This window comes from Oryzias latipes, chromosome 4 (assembly GCF_053564925.1).
Source record: "Oryzias latipes strain Hd-rR chromosome 4, Olatipes_Hd-rR_3.1".
In the NCBI taxonomy this organism is placed as follows: Eukaryota; Metazoa; Chordata; class Actinopteri; order Beloniformes; family Adrianichthyidae; genus Oryzias; species Oryzias latipes.
The window spans coordinates 34,151,390-34,176,781 of NC_136240.1; the positions used below are offsets into that span (position 1 = coordinate 34,151,390).

At 43.3% G+C, this 25,392-nt stretch overlaps 2 protein-coding genes and 1 long non-coding RNA gene across 6 annotated transcripts in view; all 3 read right to left on the reverse strand.

The window, feature by feature from the left end:
* Positions 1-535: 535 nt before the first annotated feature.
* Positions 536-1,772, reverse strand: LOC110014994 (uncharacterized). The gene is made up of 3 exons (XR_002290049.3): positions 1,681-1,772; positions 1,153-1,178; positions 536-652 (listed from the first exon to the last, which is right to left on the reverse strand). It is a non-coding gene; the product is annotated as an uncharacterized LOC110014994 (long non-coding RNA).
* Positions 1,773-1,977: 205 nt separating this feature from the next.
* On the reverse strand, positions 1,978-12,619 carry cdc34a (cell division cycle 34 homolog (S. cerevisiae) a). The gene is made up of 6 exons (XM_078946340.1): positions 12,449-12,619; positions 12,138-12,368; positions 6,122-6,208; positions 5,933-6,030; positions 4,938-5,072; positions 1,978-3,972 (listed from the first exon to the last, which is right to left on the reverse strand). Exons 2-6 carry the CDS (start codon positions 12,318-12,320, stop codon positions 3,750-3,752), a joined length of 726 nt encoding a protein of 241 aa, XP_078802466.1. The 5' UTR covers positions 12,321-12,368; positions 12,449-12,619; the 3' UTR covers positions 1,978-3,749.
* Positions 12,620-13,387: 768 nt separating this feature from the next.
* Positions 13,388-25,392, reverse strand: part of ap3d1 (adaptor related protein complex 3 subunit delta 1) — a 32,481-nt gene continuing 20,476 nt past the window's right edge. For 2 of the 4 annotated variants that reach the window (XM_011474527.4, XM_078946336.1), the window contains 10 exons: positions 24,195-24,248; positions 20,883-20,999; positions 20,606-20,758; positions 19,247-19,294; positions 17,920-18,109; positions 17,217-17,305; positions 16,065-16,150; positions 15,719-15,840; positions 15,563-15,642; positions 13,388-15,475 (listed from right to left, as the gene is read on the reverse strand). In XM_011474527.4, the coding sequence (XP_011472829.1) occupies positions 15,380-15,475; positions 15,563-15,642; positions 15,719-15,840; positions 16,065-16,150; positions 17,217-17,305; positions 17,920-18,109; positions 19,247-19,294; positions 20,606-20,758; positions 20,883-20,999; positions 24,195-24,248 (1,035 nt within the window). In that variant the 3' untranslated portion in view covers positions 13,388-15,379. The remainder of the gene's footprint in view (positions 15,476-15,562; positions 15,643-15,718; positions 15,841-16,064; positions 16,151-17,216; positions 17,306-17,919; positions 18,110-19,246; positions 19,295-20,605; positions 20,759-20,882; positions 21,000-24,194; positions 24,249-25,392) is intronic. The other 2 variants (XM_020702731.3, XM_078946337.1) reach the window with 1 other exon arrangement.

Here is a 25,392-nt window from a genome sequence, read left to right on the forward strand (position 1 = left end):
GCTCGCGATCACAGACCGAGCACCCCCCCCCAGGGAGATGGATGCGGCCTGAAACATCTGTCTTCAGTCCAGCTGCTGGTCTGTGAACTGGATTTGAAAGCAGAGCGTTTTCCGCTCTGAGCACAGCACCAGCGAAGCCGCAGAGGGAGAAGCAATTCCGCAAATGCCAGCAGCGCCATTGGAGAGGCTGGCTCTTAGTTTCTGCTTCCCTGAACTGGCATTTGGAGCGGACACACGCGGGGCAAAAGGTCAGCCCTGTCACCGCAGGACGCAAATTTGATGGACTCCACAGAAAAGGTGGGCTAATCCTGTGAGGCCGCTGGGACGGCAGCTTATTGGAGGAGGAACAGGAGGCTGCTTGGTGCTTTCAAAGTCTGCCCGAAGCACCAAAATAGAAGATTTTGTTGGATGAAACCGTCTTTGTGGCAGATTGCAGATTAATGACTTTCATTTTGGAACCGCCACAGATGGTGTCAAGAGAAATAAGAATATGGAGATAATGACATAACCAAGTTTCAGCAGCTCGGGACAAACTGGCCGTTCATCCAAAGAGCTTTGGGTTGACACGTTATTGGACGGTTGTTCATAAAGTCCATATTCATCCCATCTCAGCCTTCCAGAGAAAAGATGGAAGCCAACAAAATAGGAAAAACTGTAGTTGAAAGCAGAAAAAACAAAACGAGAACAAATTTATATTTTGCAAACAGTAAATTAAAAAGAACATTTTTTAGAAAATCTGACATTTTTTGTTGGCTCAATTGAGGAAAAAGAAATTCAGAATAAGAACAAACTATTGCTGCCCCCTAGAGGCCACAAATATTAATACAATGCTTTTATTTTGTAGAAAAAAAAAGGAAATGCTGCAAGAGAACCAAACAGGTTAAAATAAAAGTAGTATGAAGGCGTATTAAAGTATCTTAAAAACTGAATAAATAACTAAAATAATAAACTAAACATTTGGTGAGAAAAGTGATTTTATAATAAACGCTTCCTAAAAAAACATCAAAAGGGCTTATCATTTGTTGCTGAATTGAGGTTTGCTTACAACCATATGGTTTCAGTAAAGAAAAGAAACACGTCATTGAGGGGCAATATTAGTTTTTGGGGTATTTGATTATGCCTTCTACCAAAAAATTTAAAAAAATTTCTTACCTCTGTTTTCCTGCCGTTTAGTGCAGCTGAAAGAGAAAAATAACACGTCGCATCAAACATTTATGGGCTTTATTGGGTACACAATCAACAAGCAGTTAGACATTCCTAAACGTAACTGAAATGTGTGAAAGCTGGACTAAGAAGGGGTTTAAGAAGATGTTATTTCTAGAAAAAGCATCAGTGATGTGACGATTCTGCAAAAATAAAAGCCCCTTTTAATCACATTTTACCTTCAAGTCTTATAAAAAATAAAAGTTCCTAAACCGACGTTCATCTTAAACAACTCTTCATCCCATCAAACTAAAAAGCAGACATTTGATTTGGCTACTTTAAAGGGAAAAGATGGTTTAAACGTCACAAAAGCTATAATCTGTAATGTACACAAAACTCAAAGCTGCTTCCATATAACTTATGTTAAAGTAGCAGTCGTCAGTGTGTGAATGTGTGTGAATGTGTGTGCGACTACACAATTTACCAAAGAAAAGATCAAACTTGAAATCTGTCAAAGCAACGGGAAACTTTACAAACCTGTTTCATCAGAGATTCAGATCTCCATGAGGGAAGAAGGAAACATTCAGAGATCTGCTCCCAGAGGCTCAGCGGTGAAACCTGAAGACCGGAAAGCTTCAGAAAATCCTCTCCGTCTCCACCGCCCTCAGGGCGAGCGCAGGTCCGCGTCTCATCGCCACTTTCAGGACTCCAAATGCATTTCTGAGCAGCACCGCAGAGAGGAAAGTCTTACCTGTCTAACCGTCTTCTCGTGTTAGCGTCTGCGGCAGAGCCCCCCCCCCACACACACACAGAACCAGAACCAGAGCGTCAGCCTGTACTTAATAAAGAGCTTTATTCAGATTTAAATAGATTTACAAACCATAAGAAAAAAAAGGAAATACAAAGAAAAGAACAAATACGTGATAGTCAAAGTATCCACATGTGCATATCAAGGTAGAGCTTGTAAACAGTCCTTTGAAGCCGTTTCTCCTCAGGACCGGTTCGACTCGGCCGGGAAAGAATTTCTTAGTCGTTTTGTTTTTTCCTGAGGATTTTGGACCTGCTGGGTCTTTCTGCACGGATCAGTGATCTTGCCGACAGGAACAAGGTAGGACAATCAAACGACCTTCAGAGAGGAGGTCAAACCAACATAAAAGCATGTGTGTGTGTGTGTGTGTGTGGGGGGGGGGCATTCAAAGACCAGATGAGTGATGGAGCACGTAGAACGCCAGCCGACGTTCTTCCCAGTCCGTGTGCTCTGTCCGTTTGGTTCTTTGTGAAGCAGCTGAACAAAAGCAGCAAAGCAGTTCACACCAAAACGCGGAGACGACTAAAGTCAGCTTTGACCTCGCCACAATGCAGCCGCTTTCAAAATAAAACCAAAAAAAACATCATTTAATAAGCTTCAACCTCAAAGATCTAAAACCACAAAACCGTGGTGGACTTTTGGAAACCACGAGCTCCTTTCAGTCCAAGATTCCCAGGCTGCATTTCGGCTTTTCTTTCCGATGATCCGTGAACGCAGCAGACGCAAGGTCAGCGTGGCGTTCAGAAGAACGGTGAGGAGAACTCCTCCCAGCCAAAGCAGGGCGCCCTCCTCCATACTTCTGAGTCACTCGCTGCGACCGGATCGAGTTCCCCGGTGGAGGTGCCCCAACATCCTCCCGCTCTCAGGTTGCAAAGAAAAGAAAACGCTTCTACACGCAGCGGCCAGAAGGGGGCGAGCTCTTCAGGAGAGAACCACAACCACATGATTGATCAGACAAGACTCCTCCTCTTTACCGCCACCTTTAAAGCGTCTTCGGCGGACACTGACTGCATAGATATTTTAGAACAGTACGCTGATGTCCTGTCGGTATCGGAGCAGGAGTTTCTCGGCGCATCGCGACCGACCTGACACGCTTAAAGGATGAAGGCGGCAAACGGGGGGACGCGTGGTCCCTCCCTCCACCTGCCGACAGGTGCTGCTGCTGCCTGAACGTCGCCCTCTGCCACCTCGGCGGACCAAACCTCTCCGATCCGGTGGACCGCTTCAGAAAACATAAAATAAAGGAAGGCACAAAGGAGTGAGAGCAGCGCCGTGAGAACAGTTGGTGCTGAGCAGCGTAAGCCCTGCAGCTTTAAAGGTCAGAGGTGTGACATCACGCGTAGCGATGGCGATGACGGAGCATCCGAAGGAAATTCAATTTCAACTTTGCAACCCTCTGGCGTGGTTTCACAGCGATCTGAGATGTTACATTCCTGACTGCTGAGCACGTTCAGGAGTGACCGCTGCTCCGCCCGGGACATGTAGACGGGGGCGGTGGGGGGGTAGAAGATCCAACTATGGGGTAACAGTGCAGATGAGAACAGGAACAGAAGGAAAGCTCAAACTTCAGCTCGTCCTGCTGTCTGGAACCTCTACAAAGACGAAACAAACGAAGGAACACGTGGAAACTAAAGCCCTTCCTCCTTTCAGTGCCTCAGACTGGGGGGGGCGTGCTCAGCGAGGACTCAAGAAGAAGGGGGCGGGGTTAGAGTTCAGTCCAAAAGAGTGTAGGGAGCCTTGGTAACAAAAACCGGTTAGGGATCGTGGGGGGGGGGGCCGACCGCTCAGGAAAGGTCGGTCAGGAGTCCTCAGTGCCGGAGTCGTCCTCGTCGTAGCAGAAGTCCTCGTTCTCGTCCTCGTCGTCCTCCTCCAGCTCCTCGTCGTCGTAGTAGTCGTCGTATAAAAGGTTGGATCCGTCGTCCGTGGTGGTGACCCGGGTGCGGACGCAGTACTCGTCCAGGGTCACGGGGACTTTGACGCCGTCCCGCTCCGCCTCGGCTTTGGTGGCCTGAACCTGTTTCCTGTCACGCAAACACACAAAAAGAGAGAGACGTTTGTGTCGCCGCCCGCGAGAATGTCGGACGCCACGTCTAAGCAGGTGGTCAGGTGACTCGTGCGCACGAACTGATTGCAATAACAATCCGATTTTAAACCGTTAATCTGGACAATTTGGAAATAAAGTTGAAATTTAGCTTCTCTGAATTTCAAAATATTTAATTTCACAAATCGACTTCTCAAAGCCAAATAAGAACCACATAAATGTTAAAAAAAAGATTAAATAAAACAGCAAGAAGCCTTGGATGGTCCACAGACGCCAACCGCCCGTTCCTGTTGTGTGTTATATCGTTTCTTCCAGCTTGACCCAGCGATTCTAGGATTCAATTTTCCCGAATGTTTGAGCCACAGGGAGACGCCCCTTCTGTGAGCTCGCCACACTAACGCCGTTCAAAATCCTTTTGTTTTTTAATCAAGTTTCCCAATGATTATTATGATTATTATAGGAAGGGATAAATAGAAAAATAATCCCTAGGATGACATTTAATCTGCGGTTTTTGGAAAATTCAAGTTGGTGGCCCCTTCCCAAAGCACCAAACTTTGGTGGTGATTGTATGTAGTCAAATTTCACACTTTGCTGTAGGTCCATCCCATAATAGCTTTCAAAGTGCATTTGGATATCCCTGACGTGTGGGGTTTGCTTTTGTCAGTGGATTTTGAAAAAAAAAGTACATTTTCAGCCCCACCTAATTTTTTTTAATGTTTTCGCACGCAGTGATGTCATCACTAGAGGGGAAGACGGACAGTGAAAAGATTCTGGTCTGAAACCTTTACTCTTTTACGGTTAGTGATTTAATTTTAAGGCGCCAACAACTTCATGCCTGAAGACTTTCTTACAGCTTTTCTGCAGAAACATCCTCTGGACCACGACACACACAGATGAACGCTCTCGTGTTGAGCATCGCCCCCCCCCCCCCCCCCTGGTTGGTACCTGATTATCTCGATGTACTCTCTGTCCTTGCCCTTGCTGTCCCTCCACTTGCGGTACATGACGGACGCGTCCACGTTGGCCGGAGAAAAGGTATTGGGCTCGTTCAGGAGGGAGATGACGCTCAGCAGGATCGTCCTGGTGGGGGGGGGGGGGGGGGGGGAGAAGAACCGACAGAGGAGGGAAAATGACAAGGACGAAAAAACAAAAACACACTGAAGAAGAGGATAAAAGACACAAAGATGGAGGTAAGAAAGGAGACAAAAGGGAAGAAGAGATAGTGGGGGCGGGGTGTCTCCCACACAAAAAGGGAGTCCAAGTCTCTTTGTATCACGTCAACATTGGATTTTACCCCTGGAGGCTCGTCATTAGAGACGACACCCCCCAACACCGGCGCACATTATCTAAACCAATTTACTGGGGCTTACCGGGGGATTCACAGCTAAACAAAGAATGTGCTGAAAACGACGGGAAGCTTGGTTTTCATAAAATAAAAAACCATTTATTAAAAGGACAGAGGGAATCTGTTCCTTTATTTGGGTTTTTAATTAATGCAGTTATATTTTAAGATCATCAATTCTATTTTCTCAATTTAAATTCAAAATTTATCTATAAAGCACTTTCCCTACAGCAGCAACACAAAGTGCTTCAAAACAAGTACAAATCAAATGATTAAAAACTCTTCACAGATGTTTACTGACACATGAATAAAACTGAAATTGTAAATAAAATAAATGCATTGATGCAGTGTTTTTAAATTTATTTCAAATAAAGCACTTTTCTGCTTCGGGTAGCTGGGTTTCATTTTTTAAACCTGATTTCCTGCTAAAATTGAACAAGCAGATGCTGCATGAATGAACAGAAAGTTCCAGTCTTTTCAATCCCACAATCATCTGGGTTATTATAGGAATGTTGGTGAAGCTGATCTTTCATGTGCCTTGAAAACGGATCCCTGGTCGACGAAGGTTTGCTCAGATTTTCCACGCTCTGCTCCTCACCTGACGTTCTGCGTGGGGTTCCACCTCTCTGAGGGCAGTTCTCCGCTCTGCGGGTCGTCCACGGGCGGATGCAGGATGGAGATGCACACGTCTCCGTTCTGAGAGTACGAAATGGTCACAGCGCTCAGAGACGACGGCTGGACAAATGCAGACACGCAGATCCGTGTAACACGCTAACTTCGTGGTTACCTCGTAGATGTTGGGGTGCCACATTTTGGTGAGGAAGCGGAAAGCAGGAGGGGAGTAAGGATAGTCGACGGGAAATTTGATCCGAGCCTGAAAGAGAAAGAGGACGAATGCTGAACACCAGGTAGGACGTTTGTTTACATCCGAAGCACTTCCTGTTGGGTTTGTTTGGATTGTCGTGGATTTGATGGTGGTTTTTTTTGGTGTGGATTAAGGGATGATGCCCAACAAGGTCTCCATCATCAGAGATTAAAGCCACTGTTGAGGCGTGAGCGCTTGCTTTTGAGAAAAACATCCATTCATTAGTGATGGACACCTCTAGGGGCATTATCCTGATTTTCCCTTGAAGACAGAATATTTATCAATTATTAGTACTCTAAACTTGTTATTTTATTTAAATAGCAACAATATAGAAAAATCCAGCATTTGACTGGAACTACTTTTTTAGGTGTCAATCACCGCTCACTTAATGAACACCCTGCAGCCAATCGGAATCCAGTATTGGCTCAGACCATGGTATTCTTGGTCATAAAACGCAAAGACAACCCAGACGTCTCAGCAGCAGACAGGCCACACGCTGAACGCTTGTTGTTCTAGTTTAGCAGCAGCTGCCGAATGAATCTCTACCATAATGCTGATCGGCTCTAATAGCGATAAAAAAATAGGCTATAAATAGCGGCTGTGAAGTCAGGACGAACCTTTCCGAGGACACCGCAGCCGGGGAAATGTAATATGTGTGGAGGATGGGAGAGCTCGGGCTAAAAAGAGCTGGTGGTATGGAGACACCAGTCAAAACATTATTCTAACGGCGCACAGACCGACTTCCTCCACCCTCTCTACCGCAACGATCGGCGTAGAAGAGCACAGGCTGATGACACGGAGACCAGCTGATCCCTTAGAAGACCAGGATTTCAGCACATGTGAGAACAGCAGCTGATCTTTGTTGTGGAGAAGCATCTGCATGAGAATAAAAAGTTGAAGGAGGAGGGATCCGTAAAGAACATATTCTTCCAGAACCGTTGACCCCAGTTTTAACTTCAACATTTAAAGAAGCTTTGAAAGACAGACAGTAGGGGTGTCCTAAAGTAGGGATGTCCTAAAGTAGTGATGTCCTAATATCTTCCGTCTTGAAACGCTCCACCACTTGGATGAGTGGTTTCAAGAAGAAAAAAAGTCTGTATGTGTCATGCTAAAAAATAAAAGATTAAAGAAGATCAATCTCTATAATCATCAGAGGAGCAAGTTGAGGTGGCCCGGGCATTTGGCCCGGATGCCTCCCTGGGGAGGTGTTCCGGGCTTGTCCCACTGGGCAGGGGCCCCGGGGAAGACCCAGTATACGCTGGAGAGACTACGTCTCTCAGCTGGCCCGGGAATGCCTCAGGGCCCCCCCCAGAGGAACTGGAGGAAGTGGTGGGGAGAGGGAAGTCTGGGCATCTCTTCTTAGACTGCTGCCCCCACGACCCAGTCCTGGTTGAGCCCTGTGTCTGGCCCCTGGTGTTCACACTGGACCAGCAGGGAGGGGTTCTTCTTCTTTTTCTATTGCTAACTGGAGCATTTATGCCAACGAAGACCTGATCCCACATCCGCCGAAGAGGTTGAAGAGATCTCATCATCCTCATCTGTGAATCTGATTATATGAATTTACACTAGTTTTGACGTCTTCTACTTCATCCGCCTCTTCTTTGCAATAATGCAAGATGTAAGGCGCACGCTGCCGCCACCACGGCGGCGACGACCCGGACCTCAGGGCTCGTTCTAAAGAACCACTCTGATCATCTTTCAATCACTTTTCAAGGTGTTCCCAGTGGTCTTTCATTAGGGTTGTCGCTTTTAGCCAAAATCTAAAAGCCATAGATGAACTGATATGATGAGAACGTGGTTTTTCTAAGCACATTACGGCCTTGGAGGGACACTCCACCCCAAACTCTCAGTGCGTCCAGACTCGCCCCCTTGATATTCTTCCTCCACCCCACTGTGGGGCTGGCTAAATCAGGGCCTGATTGAAACCAACATAAATGGAGAGCGCTTAAACTCATCAAGCTCCTTAAAACATGTTAGATTGTCGTATTTGTCTGCAAACTCCTTAAAGGTCCCACTCCCATCATTTTTCTGATCTATTTTCAAAGCCTGATAATCCAAAAACCGTGTCGTTTTCTAGGACAGTTTCTGCAGAGCGGCAGGAGTTTATTAGAAATTCCCCTCCGAGTTGTGGGCCACTGCATAGGATGCAGTTCCTCTAAAAAAAGGCAGGGAAATCTAGTTTTGATTTAGTTTTAATACAGATCAAAATTGTAAAACAATATACCGTGTTTGTGTTCCTGTTCTTCAAACATGTCCATTGCATTAAACTGTACCAGACATCCAGTTCCAGTGATACGGAATATAAAGCGCACCAGATTATATTCGTCATTTCTGACCATTGATTCTGCAAATCAATATTCTCACTCTGAACGTGTGAGCCGCACGCATGAGGACAGCCAGGTGAAACCAAAATGCCTTTCGGATAACACAGAACACCAGTTCAGCTTCCTCATTCCTTGAAAATCTTTCTTGGACGGTGACCTAAAAAAATTCCTTCCACACAGAATAGGACTGAGAGGGAACACGCCCGCCCTGCGCACGACGACAGCGAGACGAAACAAACCAGGTCAGAGAAAAGGCCCTGAAAAGGAACGAGCCATCCTGTTCTGCTCCTGACATGACTCTGGTCACACAGGTCCAACCAGCGGCTTTCCTGAAGAACCTTGGGAGAATTCCTGGGCTTACGTCACGGACGAGCAAAGCACGCACACCAGAGATGATAAAACGAGCCTCCCGCCTCCAGCTATCAGCTCCACGAGCCGGACCAGCAGAAGACCAAAGAGTGAGGCTGAGTGTCACAGTGATTAGAACGCCGTCACGCCAAGGTTTCACACAGACGGCGCCGAGAGCCGTGTTCCTGGGGTGTGACGCCACGCCGGCCCAGGCAGGAGAAGAAAGGCAGCCCTGCCTGGGCCGGCGTGAGCACAGACGAGGAAGGGCTCTTGACTTTCCTGTTTCTGCATGGGGCTTTTTCTTCTTTCCCTTGACTCTTGTTTCTGTTCCACAGCTAGAGGGGAGTAACATGCCCCCCCCCCCAGCTAAACCGAGCCCTGTTCAGCTCTTTCCGTCTCAACACCACCATCACTGCAGGCTAGCACTGAAAGGAAGCCACACAAGTGCTCAACAGAAAAGAGCATCTGTTGACTGGATGTCAAAAGCTAAAAAGCGCCGGGAGTGCCGAGTCCCAAACTAAAAGACTGCAAGTCCCTGCAAGTCCTAAGCTGAGAGAAACCTCATCTGTCCAGAGGAGATTACTCCATTTAGTTGACGTATAGCCTCTGTTAAAGCACATCTACTTGTGCTCCTTCCTTTAAAAAAAAAAATCATTTTTCTCAGAGAGAATCGACGTTCATCTAAAAAAAAAATTAAAAAAAAATGTGGAACGCAAAATGCTGCCTCCTTTCTCTGAAAGAAACTCATAATCCACCCTTAACACATCAACTGAGCCGCTTTACTGGGCCTGAAGAAGCAACATTCATGACGTGTTCAACTGGAGTTCAGGGTTCTGCACAGGAAAGCTGTAGATCAGGAGACAGCAAGGATGTGGTCCATTCTGGCCTTTTATTCTGTTCATTCTGAACAAGAACCTTACAAACTGATAAATAAATACTGAATTAAAAGCAAAAACACCCCAAAAAGCTACAACTAAATTTTTAGGACAAAATAATGGCTTTATCCCAAAATTTGATTGAAACTAGGCCTGCACAATATACCGCAAATTTATCGTTATCGCGACATCAAGCTGTGCAATACGCATACCGCAAAAGACGGCGAAAATCGCAATAAATGGTTACCTTGACCCTTGTGCTATCCTAGGCACTTTGCCATTGGGAGTTGGGTCATCTAGACCCACTAGACAGTGCTCTGAACCTTTTTTCTTCAATGATTTGTGATCTTCACTGATGTCCATGGATTACATGAAATCTTTCCACCTTTATCCACCTTTGTCATGGTAGGGAGAACACGTCACTGTAAGGGGGGGGGGGGGGGGGTCATCTAAGATAGCACAAGGGTTAAATGTGCTAAAACAATCTCATGGCAGCTTGAAATATTGAATAAATGAAATAAATCCCTTTATGCATTTAACCAATCGGAAGGACCCGTTTACGTTGTTGATCAATCAGATGAGCCCTTTTATGTTTGATGTTTGCCTCCTATGTCGACGAGGGTCATTTGGAGTATAATTTTTATACTGTTGCATTGAAATGGAAATTATGTTTTTGGTTGGTTTGATATTTGTTTATATACCGCAAATTATATTGTTATCGCAATATTAATCACCAATATCGCATATCGCGAGTTTTCCTCATATCGTGCAGCCCTAATTGAAACGTGACATTTTTGGGGTCGTTCCTGGACCTAACATTAAAAAACCTACCAGACCGTGTCCAGGTGATGTACAGTCAGCTAACTGCGATTCATAGGTCTCATGAAATATATTTTTCTCCCTTAATCATTCAAACGTCTTCAGACGGCAGCATCTGCCAAGTTTCCTGCACGTTTCCACGGCCGTTGGGCTAACCCGGCTGAAGCAGTTTCCCCAGCTTTCCGTTCAAACGGGTTGGATGGAAACCACGTCACAAGCACGCTGTGATGTGCATTCCTGCCCCAACAAAGGAATCTGACACGCTGACGCACTGAACAGCATCCACAGAGGCTGAACCGGGGCCCAAACGGGCCTGTTCTGCCTGTGAGGCTTCAAAGGCAAACGAAGCATCGCCGCCTATGCCGTACATGAGAAAATCTAAAAGTTAAAGACGCATTGTGACAATAAAAGACGAACAGAAATAAGTGGCCATTAAGTTTATGGAACAGGAAGCTATCCTAGACTTTACTGACATTCAGATCTTATGAAGTATTTGATAAGATAAAAAATAACAATCTTCTTGTGGAGGCAGTAACTTGAAATATTTATGGGATTACCAGATTTGGGTCAATAACACTGGCCTGTGTCCATCAAAGTGACTCAAATCACACAACTCTTCATCGTGTTATGCAACATTTAGAGCTGATGCTCAGAGTCTCAACTAACTGGAACAAACAGTATACAGTCACCCATGGCAACAAATGCAAAGGTATTGTGTCTCACAGTGGAGGTGTGCAGCTTCGAAAGTGAGTCAGACGCCGTAGTTTCTGGGATTAAAAAGCAAAAACGCCGAGGCGTTCACAGGCAGAGGCTTGTTTAAATCACCAAAAGATGTTAAGAATCAGGTCAGTGGCAAACTAAAGTGAAAATAGTGGCTCTTTTTGTATGAATTATGACTGTTAAAACAGGAACTGTTCCTGTGAAACAAACACTTCTGTACCCTCAGGGAGGAAGTGAACTAAAAAAAAAAAAACCTAAATAGCTCAAAATTAGTCAGAAAACAAACAAACAAATACCTTTCAAAGCAATTCTGCTGTGCGTTAGTGAAGATTTAAGAATTTATAGTTTTTGGATTTTCAATTTTAAAGTACATAACCTGATTTATTTAGCTGGTTGATGTTATTTGTTTTTCTTCAGGAAGCTTCATTTTAACCTTTAAAACACATTTTTATTCAAACTCAGCTTAAGCCCAGTGATAATAACAAGCTCTGTATTGTTTATGTCAAAAATTAAAATAATAAGAAGCAGGTAATGAGATCAAAGCTTTATCTTTTAACATTAATAGATCAAATATAAACCCCCGAAAACAAGCTTCTGCTGTTTAGATAGATGAGTTTAAATAAAGTTTTAATGTTAAAAAAAACTTTATTTAAATAAAGAGTTCATCTCAACGAGGTCAAAAAGGGGAACCACCACCGATTATCCGGATTTTTATTAACCTTTAGTTGTTTATGAGGAAAAGAGATGAACAGAAGATTTAAAGTTTAAGCGCGAGGCTGCTTAAATGTTGACCAAATTAACCAGCGGAAGAACAAAAGATGCACTGCTAGCTAACATTAGCAAGCTTGTTACCTTAAAATAACCGCCCTCGTAGTGCGTGTTTGGGGGTCCAAATATCGCCACTTCCCAGTTGTACAAGTCCGACTCGTCCACCAAAGTTATCTTGAATCCTTCCACCGGCTCCTCTTGGAGATTTTTCATCTCCAGCATGAGTGCTTTTTGAGAGCTGGCTACATTTTGTCCATGCTGAGCCATACTCCACAACGTTTAGTATTATGTGACGGCGATCCAATACAGCTGTGACTGCGAAGGACAAAGCTAGGTCGGTAAATATCAGCTACTCGTTGAAAAAAAAACATGAAGTCCCTCGCTTAAGAACGCACTGGAGGTCGTTTCCGCGGGTTCGCCCTGAAAACGGGACCTCGGGTCGCATCGACTGGACTTTATTTGGGCAGCGCTGGTCCGAACAATCACGTAGAACACAGTTTGTGCCGATCATCGAAACCTCCCGAGTTCCTGTCAGAGGCAGGAGTCTGAGCCTCACTTCTGGTTTCAAACTTTCAAAATACAACTCGTTTTAGTCTTAGATCGTTTTTTATTACATAAAGTTTCCATAATATTTTCAATATCTATGTAAATGGGCATATTAGTATGTCCGCATTTTTTAGATCATGAAAACAGCCTTTAATATAGTGTGCCTGTTGCCTTGTTTGGATACCTTAAACTCTTTTTCATTAAAGGAGTGTTGTTTTCCGTTGTTTATTTACATTTCATTTCAAATGATAATATAGTTAAATAAAATTTCCGATCGTTTTTAATATTTCCATTTTTCCGTTAATTATAATAAAAAATTTTTAATAAATCGTGAAACAAAAATATTGGCCTACATCTGTTGACAAGGCTTTATTTTGAAAGTCCAAACCGGAAACAAATTGAATATAGTTAGCCTGCTACAAATGCAGCCCAATGCTAGCGCGGATCCTCATTTGCGTTTCAAAGTTATAAAAGTCATTTAGATAAAGTTGTGCTAATCTAAACAAATAAGGAAAGACTAAGTGCGCATAAATTCTAAACGTTTCTCGACACAGCTGCTCGCTGTCAGTCACCAGAAGTGTCGATTACTTATACAGTTCAGATGTCTTCTGGGTAATGGAGTTCATATCATCTGACAGCAGCTGTAAATCACAATAAATGTGCGATATTTCAGCATTATAACAATAAAACCTCCTTCCAATTTCATCCTTAAAGTATGTAATGTAGATAATGAACATGCAAGACGAATATCTATCCTTTTGTTTTTACAAAAAAAATTAAAGACTACAGCAGCTTCATACAGTCTTTATTTCCAATTTTCAGTGGACTTTCTTTAAAAGGAGTGTTTTATGCTGTCCCCTTTTCAATCATGGCATTGTACATTGTGAACTTTGTAGCTGAACATGGAGAAAAAAAAGACATGACCACTGCATATCTGTCCTTTTAAGAGTATAATTCAATGTTACAAGCCCGACTTTGTGAAATACGCAACTACAACGAAACTTCAGAGTTTTGGGATGTTTCTCAGTACGCTTCTTCATGTGACCTCCTCTATTCAACATCACTTTTTTAGCCCCACACCCGTGGGAGTAATGACACCAAACAGAAGCCCTTTCTTTTCCCTGTGCTCAGTAATGTAAAACATTCAATTACATAACTTTAATAGCCAGAACTTATAATTGATAAAAACACAATATGATCAAAAAGAGAAAGATCAAGTAAACTTAATTTAATAAAAGTAAAGAAAAAAAGGACAGTATGGAATGACTTGTTTCTGTTTGTGTAAACATGAACAAACAGGGAAATAAAAAGTGTACATTCCTAATCATGCAATATACACATTTTAATCTAAAAATATGCACACAATGATCAATAAGGAAAATGCACGATCAGGTCAGTCCTTGCTGGGATTTTTCCAACGTATTATCTACGGATGTTCCTGAAACACAACTGGTTGCCTCCGTTTTTGCACCTCACTACCCGACCGAAGCTCTAATGGAATGTCTAACCCAGTCTTCTGGTCACAGACGTCGTTACCACGGTTATCTACAAGAGCAGATGGACAAAGATGAAGAGACTTCATTACAAAGTAGAAGAGCCGTGATGCTTCGGGGAAAAGTTCATGCTAGGAGACATGGATGCCAGAGACGATGCAGTGTTTCTAGTGAAAGGAAATTAAAAAGAAAAAAAAATAACTCAGAAGGGTTTTGGTGGAATCTGGTAACTCAAGGAGAACAAAGCAGAATTCAGAGATTTTTCATTCAAAGATTAACTGAAAGATGGAGCAGTTGGAGGCTCGTTTAGTCCAACTAGACACAAACAGACCTTTTTCTTTGAGAAGTCACAACTGGACGACAACCTCCTGCACCACAGCATTTAACTAATATCGGCAACACAAATGGGCTGAAGAATAGTTGTTTTTTGGTGGAACATTCCTGTCCTTTATTGATGGAAGGAATGATGCGTTTCAAGTCTTGAAAGGTCCACATGATTAGATCAGGAAGCAGATATGTTCAGGAGAGAAGTCAAGCTCTACATTACATCAATCATGCTGGAGCAGGTCAGACTCAACGGACTAAGGCACAGATCAAAACCCCCGAACCAACAAGGACTCTGCCCTGAACGCTGCCAAAAGGAGAGCAGAGCAACAGCCCGCTAAAAACCATCAAACTGCATCCGTTCATCCTCTTCAGTCAATGCAAATGCCCAGAGTCTGATCTTCTCCAGGCATCAGGCCAGTAAATAGGTGAGCACTTTGGGGCAAACAGGTTTTTGTTTTTAATTCAGCTCCAATCCGGTCTAAAACAGAGCGACTACCATCGTTTATTTTCCACAAGCAGCACTGATCCTTTAGTAATCAGAACAAAACAAGGTACAGAGATGAAGGCGCAGGCAGGCTTCAGACAAGAAACCAAAACATGAAAACGTAAAACAATACGATTCAACCATCAACAGCAAAAGTCCAGTTCACAACGTAAAATTAAACTACATGAGAGAAACAGAGTAAAAAAAAAGAAAAAGCCGATAGAGTAAAGGGGGTTACGGTGATGCGGGAAATGCGGAAAATAAAAAAAAATAAAAAAGGCCGGACGACAGTGAGGCCAGAAGGGAGTTCAGAGGAGGAACAACACAAAGAGGACAGCAGTATTGGAAATCTCAGGACTGGAAATAAATAGGATGATGCTGGACGCGCCAGCAGCAGTGTTTTTTTGGATTGTGTTGCAGGGAGAGAAAGGGTGGCGTTGGCGGAGTCGGGGGCGCTGTGGGGCCGGCAGACACAATCAGCACAGAGAGAAGGTTTGCTTGATCTCGTCCAGCACATTCCCAAGCAGCGTCGGCTCATCGCATTTTGCGTCGATGGAGACCGTCTGACCAGACTGTGGAGGTGAAAGCAAAGTGTCAAGTAAGCAGTTTTTTATAATTATTGACTGCATTAGTCTCCAAAAAGATCCGCCCAGACTCACAGTTTTGACCAGCAGACAGACATGGTGACCCTGGATAGACCTGCTGTACATGGAGGCGCAGGAGTCGATCCTCTCCACAACTGAGGCGAACAGACAAGAGTCCATCTTTGGCAGCAGTCTACTTTAATACTGGAGGACTATAGCGAGATGTTGTACCAGAAAAGTGGTGGTGGAAGCAGATCCTGGCCAGTAGATGATGGAAGGGCATGTTGATTCCCTCCAGTCGGATGGAGCTGCTCTTCAGGTCCCCCGACTCCAGCAGCTTTGCAAAAGCATCACTGAACGCACACAAAAAAATAGATTTTTATGCAAAAAAGCTTCACATTTCCGGATTTTTCTTCTCTTTATATTAAATAATAAAAAAAAAAACTTAAAACTTTTTACATTTCATTTCTCTCTCTAATTTAGTGCAGGTTTTATTCCAAACATCCCCAATAAATATACAATTCTAGTATGTTTTCATTGCTGTGCTTTGAGGGATTTGAACAGTAAAATCAATGACCTGTAACAAGGAGTAGTGATTAGGTAGGAGGTGCAGGTAAAGTGCAGTTTGAAGTCCAGTTTCTCATGAGTAGAAGAGTCTTCATTCTGTGGAAACAACGTTGGTAAAAACAATAAGCCGAATGAATGAATAAAGACTGTTTACATTGCTATAAGTTAACATTACAGCCTTTATTTTCAAAAACAGTTTTTGCATGTAGCAGCTGGAACTTCCGATCATCATTTAGGCTAAACTGTGGATTAGAAATCCTCTACGGTTCTGCCTGTTCAGTCCTTAAAGACCCACTCTGATGAAAATGGTGTTTTGGGTGATTTTAATGCATTTTTCTGATGCTAGAGGACATTATATTAAGAAAAAATGAGATTAAAATTACATTTATGGGGATTTCTGTATTCAAATTGTTGGGAAGCAGGAGCAGACGAAAAATGCCTGAAAAAGATTACATCTGTGACGTAGAAAATACGCTCCAATATTGCTGTATCTGTACTGTTAGATCGGGGGTGTGGGGGCTGTTAGCTAACGGGAGAGATTTTAAACAGAGAACTCTCAGCAGAAGGGAGGGGAGGGGGTGTTTCAACTCGGGTTGAATTTCCAATAAACTACTGCCGCTCTGCAGAAAAAACACCTTTTTTTAAATTTACATTTTGGCTAAAAACAGCATCATCTTAATTATGCCACTTTGAAAACAGATCTAAAGATGATCAAAGTGGGTTTTTAAGGTTAACCTTGAGAAAGGTGACCGATAAAACATGTTAAATTTAACAAAACACCAATGAAACCAGTTTTCTACTACTTTTTGCTCAGAACCAAACGTCTTGAAAACAGCTGCCAACAAGCAGAGGCAACCGTTAGCATATTTCATGATTTCATGTTTTACTTCGAAGCCCATCGAGACGACTGTTGTCGTGATTTTGGGCTATACAAATAAAATTGAATTGAAAATTGAAAATTGAATATTTTTGGGTCGACAGCGGCAAAGTCGTCCCGTCCAAGCTTCTTCCTGCTTTTCAGCAGAGAAACTAATCCTAAAAATGTGCAGGCCGGCGGTGTTTTGAGGCTAAAACAGAGCAAATGTGTTCTCGCAGAGTTAGTTAAAACCCCAACATGCAACGCGTTCCAACGACCGCCTTGTGTTTGTGTTTTCCAACCAACCTTCACAATGAAAGTGAGAGTCCCCTTCAGCTTCTGTGGCATCACTATGCTCTGCACCGTGAAGACAAACCGGGCCTCATTGGACACTCCTGCAGCAGCAGAGGAGGTTTCAGATGTTTGACCTTTTTGAAAACAAACTTTTCCTCCGAGGTGACATCGATACACATGACACTTCGTTAATATGCACAAACGGCCACAAAATCTGCAATAACGTCACTGCAGTGGTCCCTCACTATGTCGCAGTTCACCTTTCGCGGTCCGGCCGATTTGTTTTGTGCAATTTTCCATCCGTTTTTGAACAACGCATTATGTTCTGCATCCTGATGGACTGTAGACCATCAACCTTCTCTGTGTCTCCTGTACAGAATGTGTTCAGTTTTTCCAAATCTTTGTTTTCATTCTATAATACCGGACTTATTTTTCTGCAAAGGTTTGAACTTGGTGAGTTTAAACAAGAGAGAAAAGTCTGAAAGTGTTTAGTGGAGTTTGACAGCTATAAAACATCAGAAATTATTGTAAAAAAATAAAATAAAATAGAGCAGACGACTTTGTAGAGTTTGTCTATCAAGGGTTATTTTTAGAAAGCAGCCAATGCGATAAACACGGGACCACTGTGTTAAATTTATGAGTAAAATTAGGAGTTTACAGTCACTTTTACAAGAGTGAAAAACGGATCCAGTAATGGGAATATTTAGACACTGACCGGGGGGCAGCTGGAAGGGCACGGTGAGGCCGTCGTGAGGACCTGAGCCCTCCGGCCGCTGCAGCTTTGAGTTCAGAGAGTCCAGGACATTGAACTCCATAGATTTCAGGAAGCTGCTACATTTGTTCTCGAATATAACGGACACCACCACCTGACTGCCATCCTGCAGGTTGCCCTGGATGTCACACACCTGTAAAAGGAAGAAAATCAAGGTGAAAGAAAAATCTATTTAAAAAAAAATCTGTTTAATTACTGCATGGTCAGGAGAGGCACTCAGGAATCCCAATGAAGCACAGTGACCCCCAAGAAAAGACCCATTGTTTCACAGAATCAATCAGAAAACAGCACAAAGTCAGAATTGTTGTCACACAGCAACACAGTTTCATCACAGCAGAATTCCCGCCATCAGGCTGAAGGGGGGTCTGGAAAGAGGAAACCACGGAACACATCTAGGAGGAATTATTCTACAAAGTCCAGTCAAAGACGGAACTTTAGAACGGTACCTGATCGGCATCTTCCCCCATCTTCCAGGAATGTGAGAAAAGGAGAATAATTTAGGTTTTTGCTGTTGTTAACCAGAAAACACCAAACAAATTCAACATTTAATTCTCATAACAGCTAAATTAAGGGTTTTATGGGACCTGAGAAGGTTCTAACCACAGTAAATTACATCTTCAGGTGGGATCTTGTAAAGATCTTAAAGCGACAGACAGACATGTGTGGCGTTGAGAAGGCATCATGGGAGACCAGAGTTGGTGCAAACTGGGATTAACCCAGAACAGGAAAGAACCAAAGAACCTTTGAGGCCATGCTGTAGCCTCAGAGCTGCAGAGAAGCGGTCAGGAGCTTCTCATCCCATCAAGTGAAGAAAAAAAGAAGAATTTATTAGGGCTACAGCAGTGGACTGCAGCTCTGCCCCGTTTCCTGTTAACACTGCTTCAGTCGCTGCTGATTAGCTGGAACATGGTGAGTCTAGAACATGCAGAGCAGAAGCTCCAGAGGAGCACTGGGGCAGTGGTCACACTGTAAATTGAATCCTTCTGTCATTAAAAGACACGCATTAAAATAAAGCCTTTAACACACAAGTCTTTCTGTCTACGCTGCTTTTTCAAAGTGTCTTTTATGCATGAAAACAGATCTGGAGTGTTCTGCAGGAAAAATACAGTTTAGTCTAACAGGACTTTTGGGATTTTGCAGTAAATGAAAACGTTTTTCAGAACAGAGACGGTCAAGCTGAGCCGACCTGCTTCTTCCTCCACAATGAAACAAAAACAGGAAAAACCGGATGGAGCAAAATCAAGATTAAACTCCCGTCTCCATCACTCACCATCTTGATGTAGGCGTTCTCCGCCAGCAGGCAGTAATTGGACATGGGCTGCAAGCAGAGGAAGACTCCGGTCAGCAGAGGCATTCTCCATCAATCAGTTCATCATGAGGGCGCCAACAGACTTTTATAACATGTAGCAGTGGTCCCCCCACCCCCTGCCACTGACTGGTACCGGTCGGTGGGACCGTTGCTACCACGCCACAGAGAAACAGACACGACCTACATTTTTTCTGTTTCATTTGATATTCTGGTTATAATAGCTTTATTTTAGAAAAAAAATCTATCTGTTCATTTCTTAAGCGACTAACGCCGCCCGCTAAACCCCCAAGCGAATAAAGTTAACTAAAAAAACAAACTTATTAGGACTTTTTTTTTTTTTGGCAGAAAAGAGTCAGAGAGGAAACACTTCAAAATAAAAGAAATCTGCATTTATCTTTACTTCGAATATGGATTTATTGTGACAGCTTTTCCCACAAACCATCATAATAATGCAGATTATTCAGCAACCGGCTGTCTAATGTTACGAGTATCTAATAAAGTTGCATAAATTGTAGAATCGTGGTTATATTTTGAAAATATCAGTTAAAGTGACAGTTTTTTTTATTTTTCGGGTTTATCCATCCCACCTTAAAAGTCGAACGAGGCTGAAGTTGTTGTCCAATTTCTTAGCCAGTTATGGGTTAAAGGAGGATCTTTTTCACCTTTTAGTGGTTCCTACATGAAATCTAGAGTACGAATAAGCAGCTGCAGACATTTTACCGAGGACGAGGCTTCGGGACCGTCTCCAAATTCGAGGGCTGCATCCTTCAATGGCCGCGGCCTTCCCTGGCGACCTTGGGCGGGTCCTTCGTCGAGCGGATGTACACAACTGAATTTGGACGAGTCTGGCCTTTAGATAATTCCAACCATTACATCTGCAAATCTCCTGTTGCCTAGCAACCCTGAGTCCCGAACGGAGATGAGTAGTGAACCAGGCATGGAGCTCGAAATTTTCCTGACTTATTTGATCCAACTTTTTAATCTTAATAAAAAGGTGAAATTATTTCTAGCTTCACAGTCCGCCATTGTTGTCAGAAAATCTCCGGCCGCAATGCATTTTGGGATATGTACAGCATAGACAGACACACTAGACCAATCCAATTCGGCAAAAAGAAGGCCGTACTTGTTGGACGCATTTGAAGGAGTCGTTTAATTTGGACAGCACTTGTCGCGCCGCTGTCATGTAAGCGGCCTACAAATGCACCACAGGAAGGACGCCGCCCTCGAATTCAGACACAGCCGTAGAGAGAGGGATGGCACAGGAAGTTGAAAGTACAACAGAGCGCCTGAAACAGAGTGGGTAAACGTCTGGACACTAACCGGGAGAGGCTCGTCCTCCTCAACAGTACCGTTCTGCACAGACTCCTCCACACCTCCATCGCTGTGGCGGTGGTGATGGTGGTGATGCTTCTTTTTCTTTTTTTTCTCCTCCTTCTCCTTTTTCTGCTTCTTCTTCTTGTGCTTGGAGGACTTCTAAAATGTAAGATATACACAAATTCAGGCACAATCAATCAATGGCAGTGAGGAAAAAAAGGAGAAAGTGACGGCAGGTCTGTGGAACGTCGTCCTGAGACCCCCAAAAGCAGAGGGGACTCACCGTTTCCTCCATCTCTGCATCTTGGGGCTCATCTGGCTCTGACACTGGCGCCGTGATGGAGGGTGCTGTGGGTGTGGTAGGGGCCGCTGCGGCCGCTGCCGCCACGGTTGTTGCTTCCTGCTCAGACATAAAGACACAACCAAAATGCACGTGTTAGTTTATGGAGGACAAGCAGTAGGGAGGAGCGCCTCCTCTGTGAGGAAGAGGGACAGAGATTAGAAAAGATCACTTAGTGACCAGAAAAAAAAAAAGAAAACAGCTCAGATATCGGTGATAGAACCAGAGTGGATTTATCAAAGTGAAGAGTGTGAACATGCAAGAGGACTAACTACAACAAAAAACATCCAAACGGAGCCCAGACAAACCAACAAGGTGGTGATGACGTCCATGTTCAGCAAGAAGCTTTGGGACTGTGGATCCACGGCACTAACGGCCTTCTGCATCACTGAAAGACCCGTCCTGCTAGGTTCTCCTTCATTCAGGGGACTTTTTCTTGAACGGTTAGGCTAAAATGCAAAAACACGCCGAGTGCAGACAGAAAAAGAAAAAACGCCCAAAATTTCCAAGACCAGGAGTTGAAATGCTACATGGACAGAGTTTTCTTTTTAAATTTATTTATGTAAAGGAGAGTTGACTTATTTCACGTTGTAAATATCTTCCTGGTCAATTTAAAATTCTAGATATTTTTAGCAGCTTTCCGCCCCCAAACCTGACCTGGATTCAGTGTTTCACAAAGTTTCCTGCATGGATCAACATGAAGGAAATGAAAAGAGTCGTTCTACAGTGAGAAGTGCTTAAAGGGTCTATATCGTGCTTTTCTTAGGCCTTTCAGAGTAAACACATATGTATCACCATGGGAACACATTCTTTATGAAATAGGAGTTATATTTTTTCTCCTACCTGGAAGTAAAACGTCTCGATTTCTGAAGCACCGCCTTTCCCTCTTTGTGGGCGCCGCCCGAACGCCGACATTAACGTGGGAATTAATGAAATATATTTAAAGCTCAAAAAATTTTTGCATGATATAAGCCCTTAAAAATGTCAACGTATGGAGTCAAATAAGCGCAAACTGATTAAAAACCCAGATTGTAAAATTGAAGAAAAAAAAAGACTGTATATGTAAAACAAAAAAGTGAAACTAAAAAACACATATGACAAAGCAAATATTGAAATTTTGGAAAAAAATTGTGAAGAAATCCTGAAAACTGAAATTATAAAACTAAGCCTTAATCTGTAAAAAATGAAAAATATGTATCTGTAATAGCTGCTCTTTTTTATTTTCAATGTTGTTTATTTGTTTCTCTCTGTCCTCAATGCACAGTTTCAGTTTAGACTTCTTGATTTCGAGGTACGTATTAATTTAACTTGGGGGTGGGGCTTTAAGCTGATTGGTTAGCAGGACATGATTGACATAGGATGGCAAGAGTTATACTGATTTCTAGGGGTGTGTTTTGGTGATACGATTTGTATCCTGATGTTGTACCTCAACACATTTTCTTTCTTTATTTTTTTTAGTATGACTTACAAAAAAACCTACCTGAATTTCAATACGTCTTTCATTGAAATAAAATTGTCAAATTCAGTTTATTTAATGATCACAGTGTTAAGCACTGCAACTGTATCTCCTATGTAAGTTGCTTTTACCCAGGCAAATTTGTAGTGCTTTTATTTTGGTAACTACAAATATAGCAGGGGAACAGTCAACAGTCTGAATTCCACAACAAAATATATTTCAATTTAAGAAAACACAAAGAATGAATGTGTCTTAACCAACAAGGTTGTAGAAGTATGACTGAATAAATAAAGTTCTGTTTTTTTTTAAATATTGCTGAATGTAGCTTCTCCAGTACTTTTAAACGGTCCAGGAGCCTGAATAGTACTTCAACAATAAAAAAAGTGTGATGATGAGGCAGCATGACAGGATGAAGGACAGTTCCTTTAATGTGGCTAAGATGCTTTGTTTGCATCACAGTCTGCTCTGCAGTAAACTAGTAACGGTCATCACCACGATGTCGGCCCTTTTTCAGAGCGCCGTACGCATCACTCTGATCCATCAGGTCGCTCAACTAGAATCTATTGCTGGGAGGTTCTGCAGAACTTTGGCCCACTTTGCCGTTAGCATTTGGTTGATGCTAAGTGCATTTTTAGCCTATAGCCGCTGTGAAGCTGCAGTGTTTCACCCGTCCTTATCTGAGCTAAAAAGCCCTGCAATCGATATTTTTATATGTTTTTGGCAGCAACACGGCTCAGAGTTTTAGTTGGGTACCCATCCCAAGTAAAAACTAAGTAGTTCATGTCTCAAAATAAAGCTGCCTCTGGCTGAGGTCTTCCTGTTTTGTGCAGAGTAGAGCTGCTCATAGAGGCTCCGTGTTCTCTGCTGCCAACTAGAGGTTTAAGTGGAAAACAACTGAAGGACGCTCAGAAATAATTCAATAAATATCGTCCTGACAGCATTTTGAATCGATACAAGTATCACCAAATGATCTATCGCGATATATCGCCGAATCTTTTTTTTCCCAACACCCGTACTGATTTCATTTCCACCATTCCAAAGTTTGGTACATCAGAGGAGGGACGAAAGGCTGTGCCAAAAACAGACGCTGTTCTAGAGCGGAAATGACGTCACCAGAACCTCAATGATCGCCACCTGACAGCCGATGGGCTCAAAGCCACACCTCCACATAAAAAACTTTAAGTCTGAATTAAAACTGTGAAGCGGCGACTGGAAGCAAAGAGGGAGAGAAACAAAAAAACTTTCTTTGTTTTCATTTCTTTCCTGCATTTTTTCATGTTTTATTTATTTTTTCTTTAAATTTACAATCTGAGTTTTCATTCACTTTAAGCTGATCCTGGTTCAGCCTCATATCAGCATTTTGGTTTTTCAGTTTGAGCGCTGGAGAAGACCACCGTGATGCAGTGAAGACGCCAAAAACCACACCGACAACGATCAGGCCCGGCTTCAGCATTTCCACCCCCAACACAACAACAACAGCGCCCATCGACGTTGAGACGCCAACAGGAAACACAACAGCTGCTGTTTGACGACTGACACACGCTCTGCGTGTGTGCACACACACACACACACACACACATGCTAGAGGACAGACACAGGCTTGAGAATGAGAGAACAGCGTTGTGCGACCTGTGGAGGAAATGATATCACATGAGGAGGAGAAAGAAGAAGCAGATGCACACGGAAAGGCCGGTGACACCAGCTGTGCAGCAAATCCAATTCATGAGGAAGATTCATGAAGCGTGGGATTATGGGAAGAGGAGCAGATGAGGGTAAGACACAGGGGGGGGCAACTCAACCTGGGTTCTAGAGGAGACTGGAGCGTTTGAGAGCCAGAAATCCAGATCCGAAACCTGAAAGAGGAATGGAGGGAGAGGAGTGGCAGGAGGTGAGGGCCGAGCAGGTTCAGCATCTCAGCACTATGGATGGGTAAACAAACTCAGTGCCAAGTTGGTACCAGTACCAACATATTTGGTATTATTGGAGCCGCGCCAAAACGCAGATTACGGCGCTTCGTTTCGGACGCGTCAATCATTTGAACTCTACTCAGTTTTAGCTGTACGATTCTAGCCAATCGTTTTACTTTTCCACCGATAGCGGGCGGGCTCATACAAGACTGGGTGGGGTTGTGAACGTGGGAGGAGCTTCCGTCAAAAATTCCAATGGCGAAGCGAGCAAAGGTTTGGCTGAGCTTCACAGGAGAAGCTTGGATAATAGTGACGCGTGCAGTGCAAAGGTTAGCTTCCGGAGAAAGACGCTCCTGCTGGCGATGAGCCGGGAAATACGGGTTTACATGGAGAGGCAGTACAGACTGTCAGGAAGAATTGTGGATGTCCGAATCTGGAGCTTATGGCCCAGATTCATAGACAACTGATTTGGAGAATCTGCCGATACAGAGTCCCGATCCGAAACTTTAAAAAAACAAACAAATGCAAAATGACCAGATCCAGGCTTTCCCCCTTTTTATTTTATTAACCTCCTGTAAACACTTAAACAGTTCACTTCTGTGAAGTAGTTTGTGCAATCTAATAAATATTATGCAACTAGAAAACCAGAAAAATATTTAACTATAAACTCGTCAAATAGGTGATAATTATTCACGATCCCTGGTCAGAATACAAGATCCGATTCCGATCAAGTCTGAAACAACATGATCAGGCCCGATTCCCGATCGGATCAGGAGTTCCCGATGAAGAATAAAGTATAAGCGTCTAAGGCGCATTCAAGTGCTCTCCTTCACCAGTCACACTTCAAGGGGGGTACAGAGCAGCTTTCATGAATAAACCAGTCTGCACTGTCAGCTGTGAAGAAGCTGATACGTGATCACTAGAGTGGATTGAAAGAGAGGCTGGAAGTGGAAGTGCTGAGTCAGTGCAGACCATCCATGTATCCTTTTACATGGCAGACGTTATACTGAATTATATGGGACAGTGCTTTTATCTTCAATTATCTGATTGTAGAGTTCTGGTTTGTGGTATTTAAAACCAAGTCCTGGCT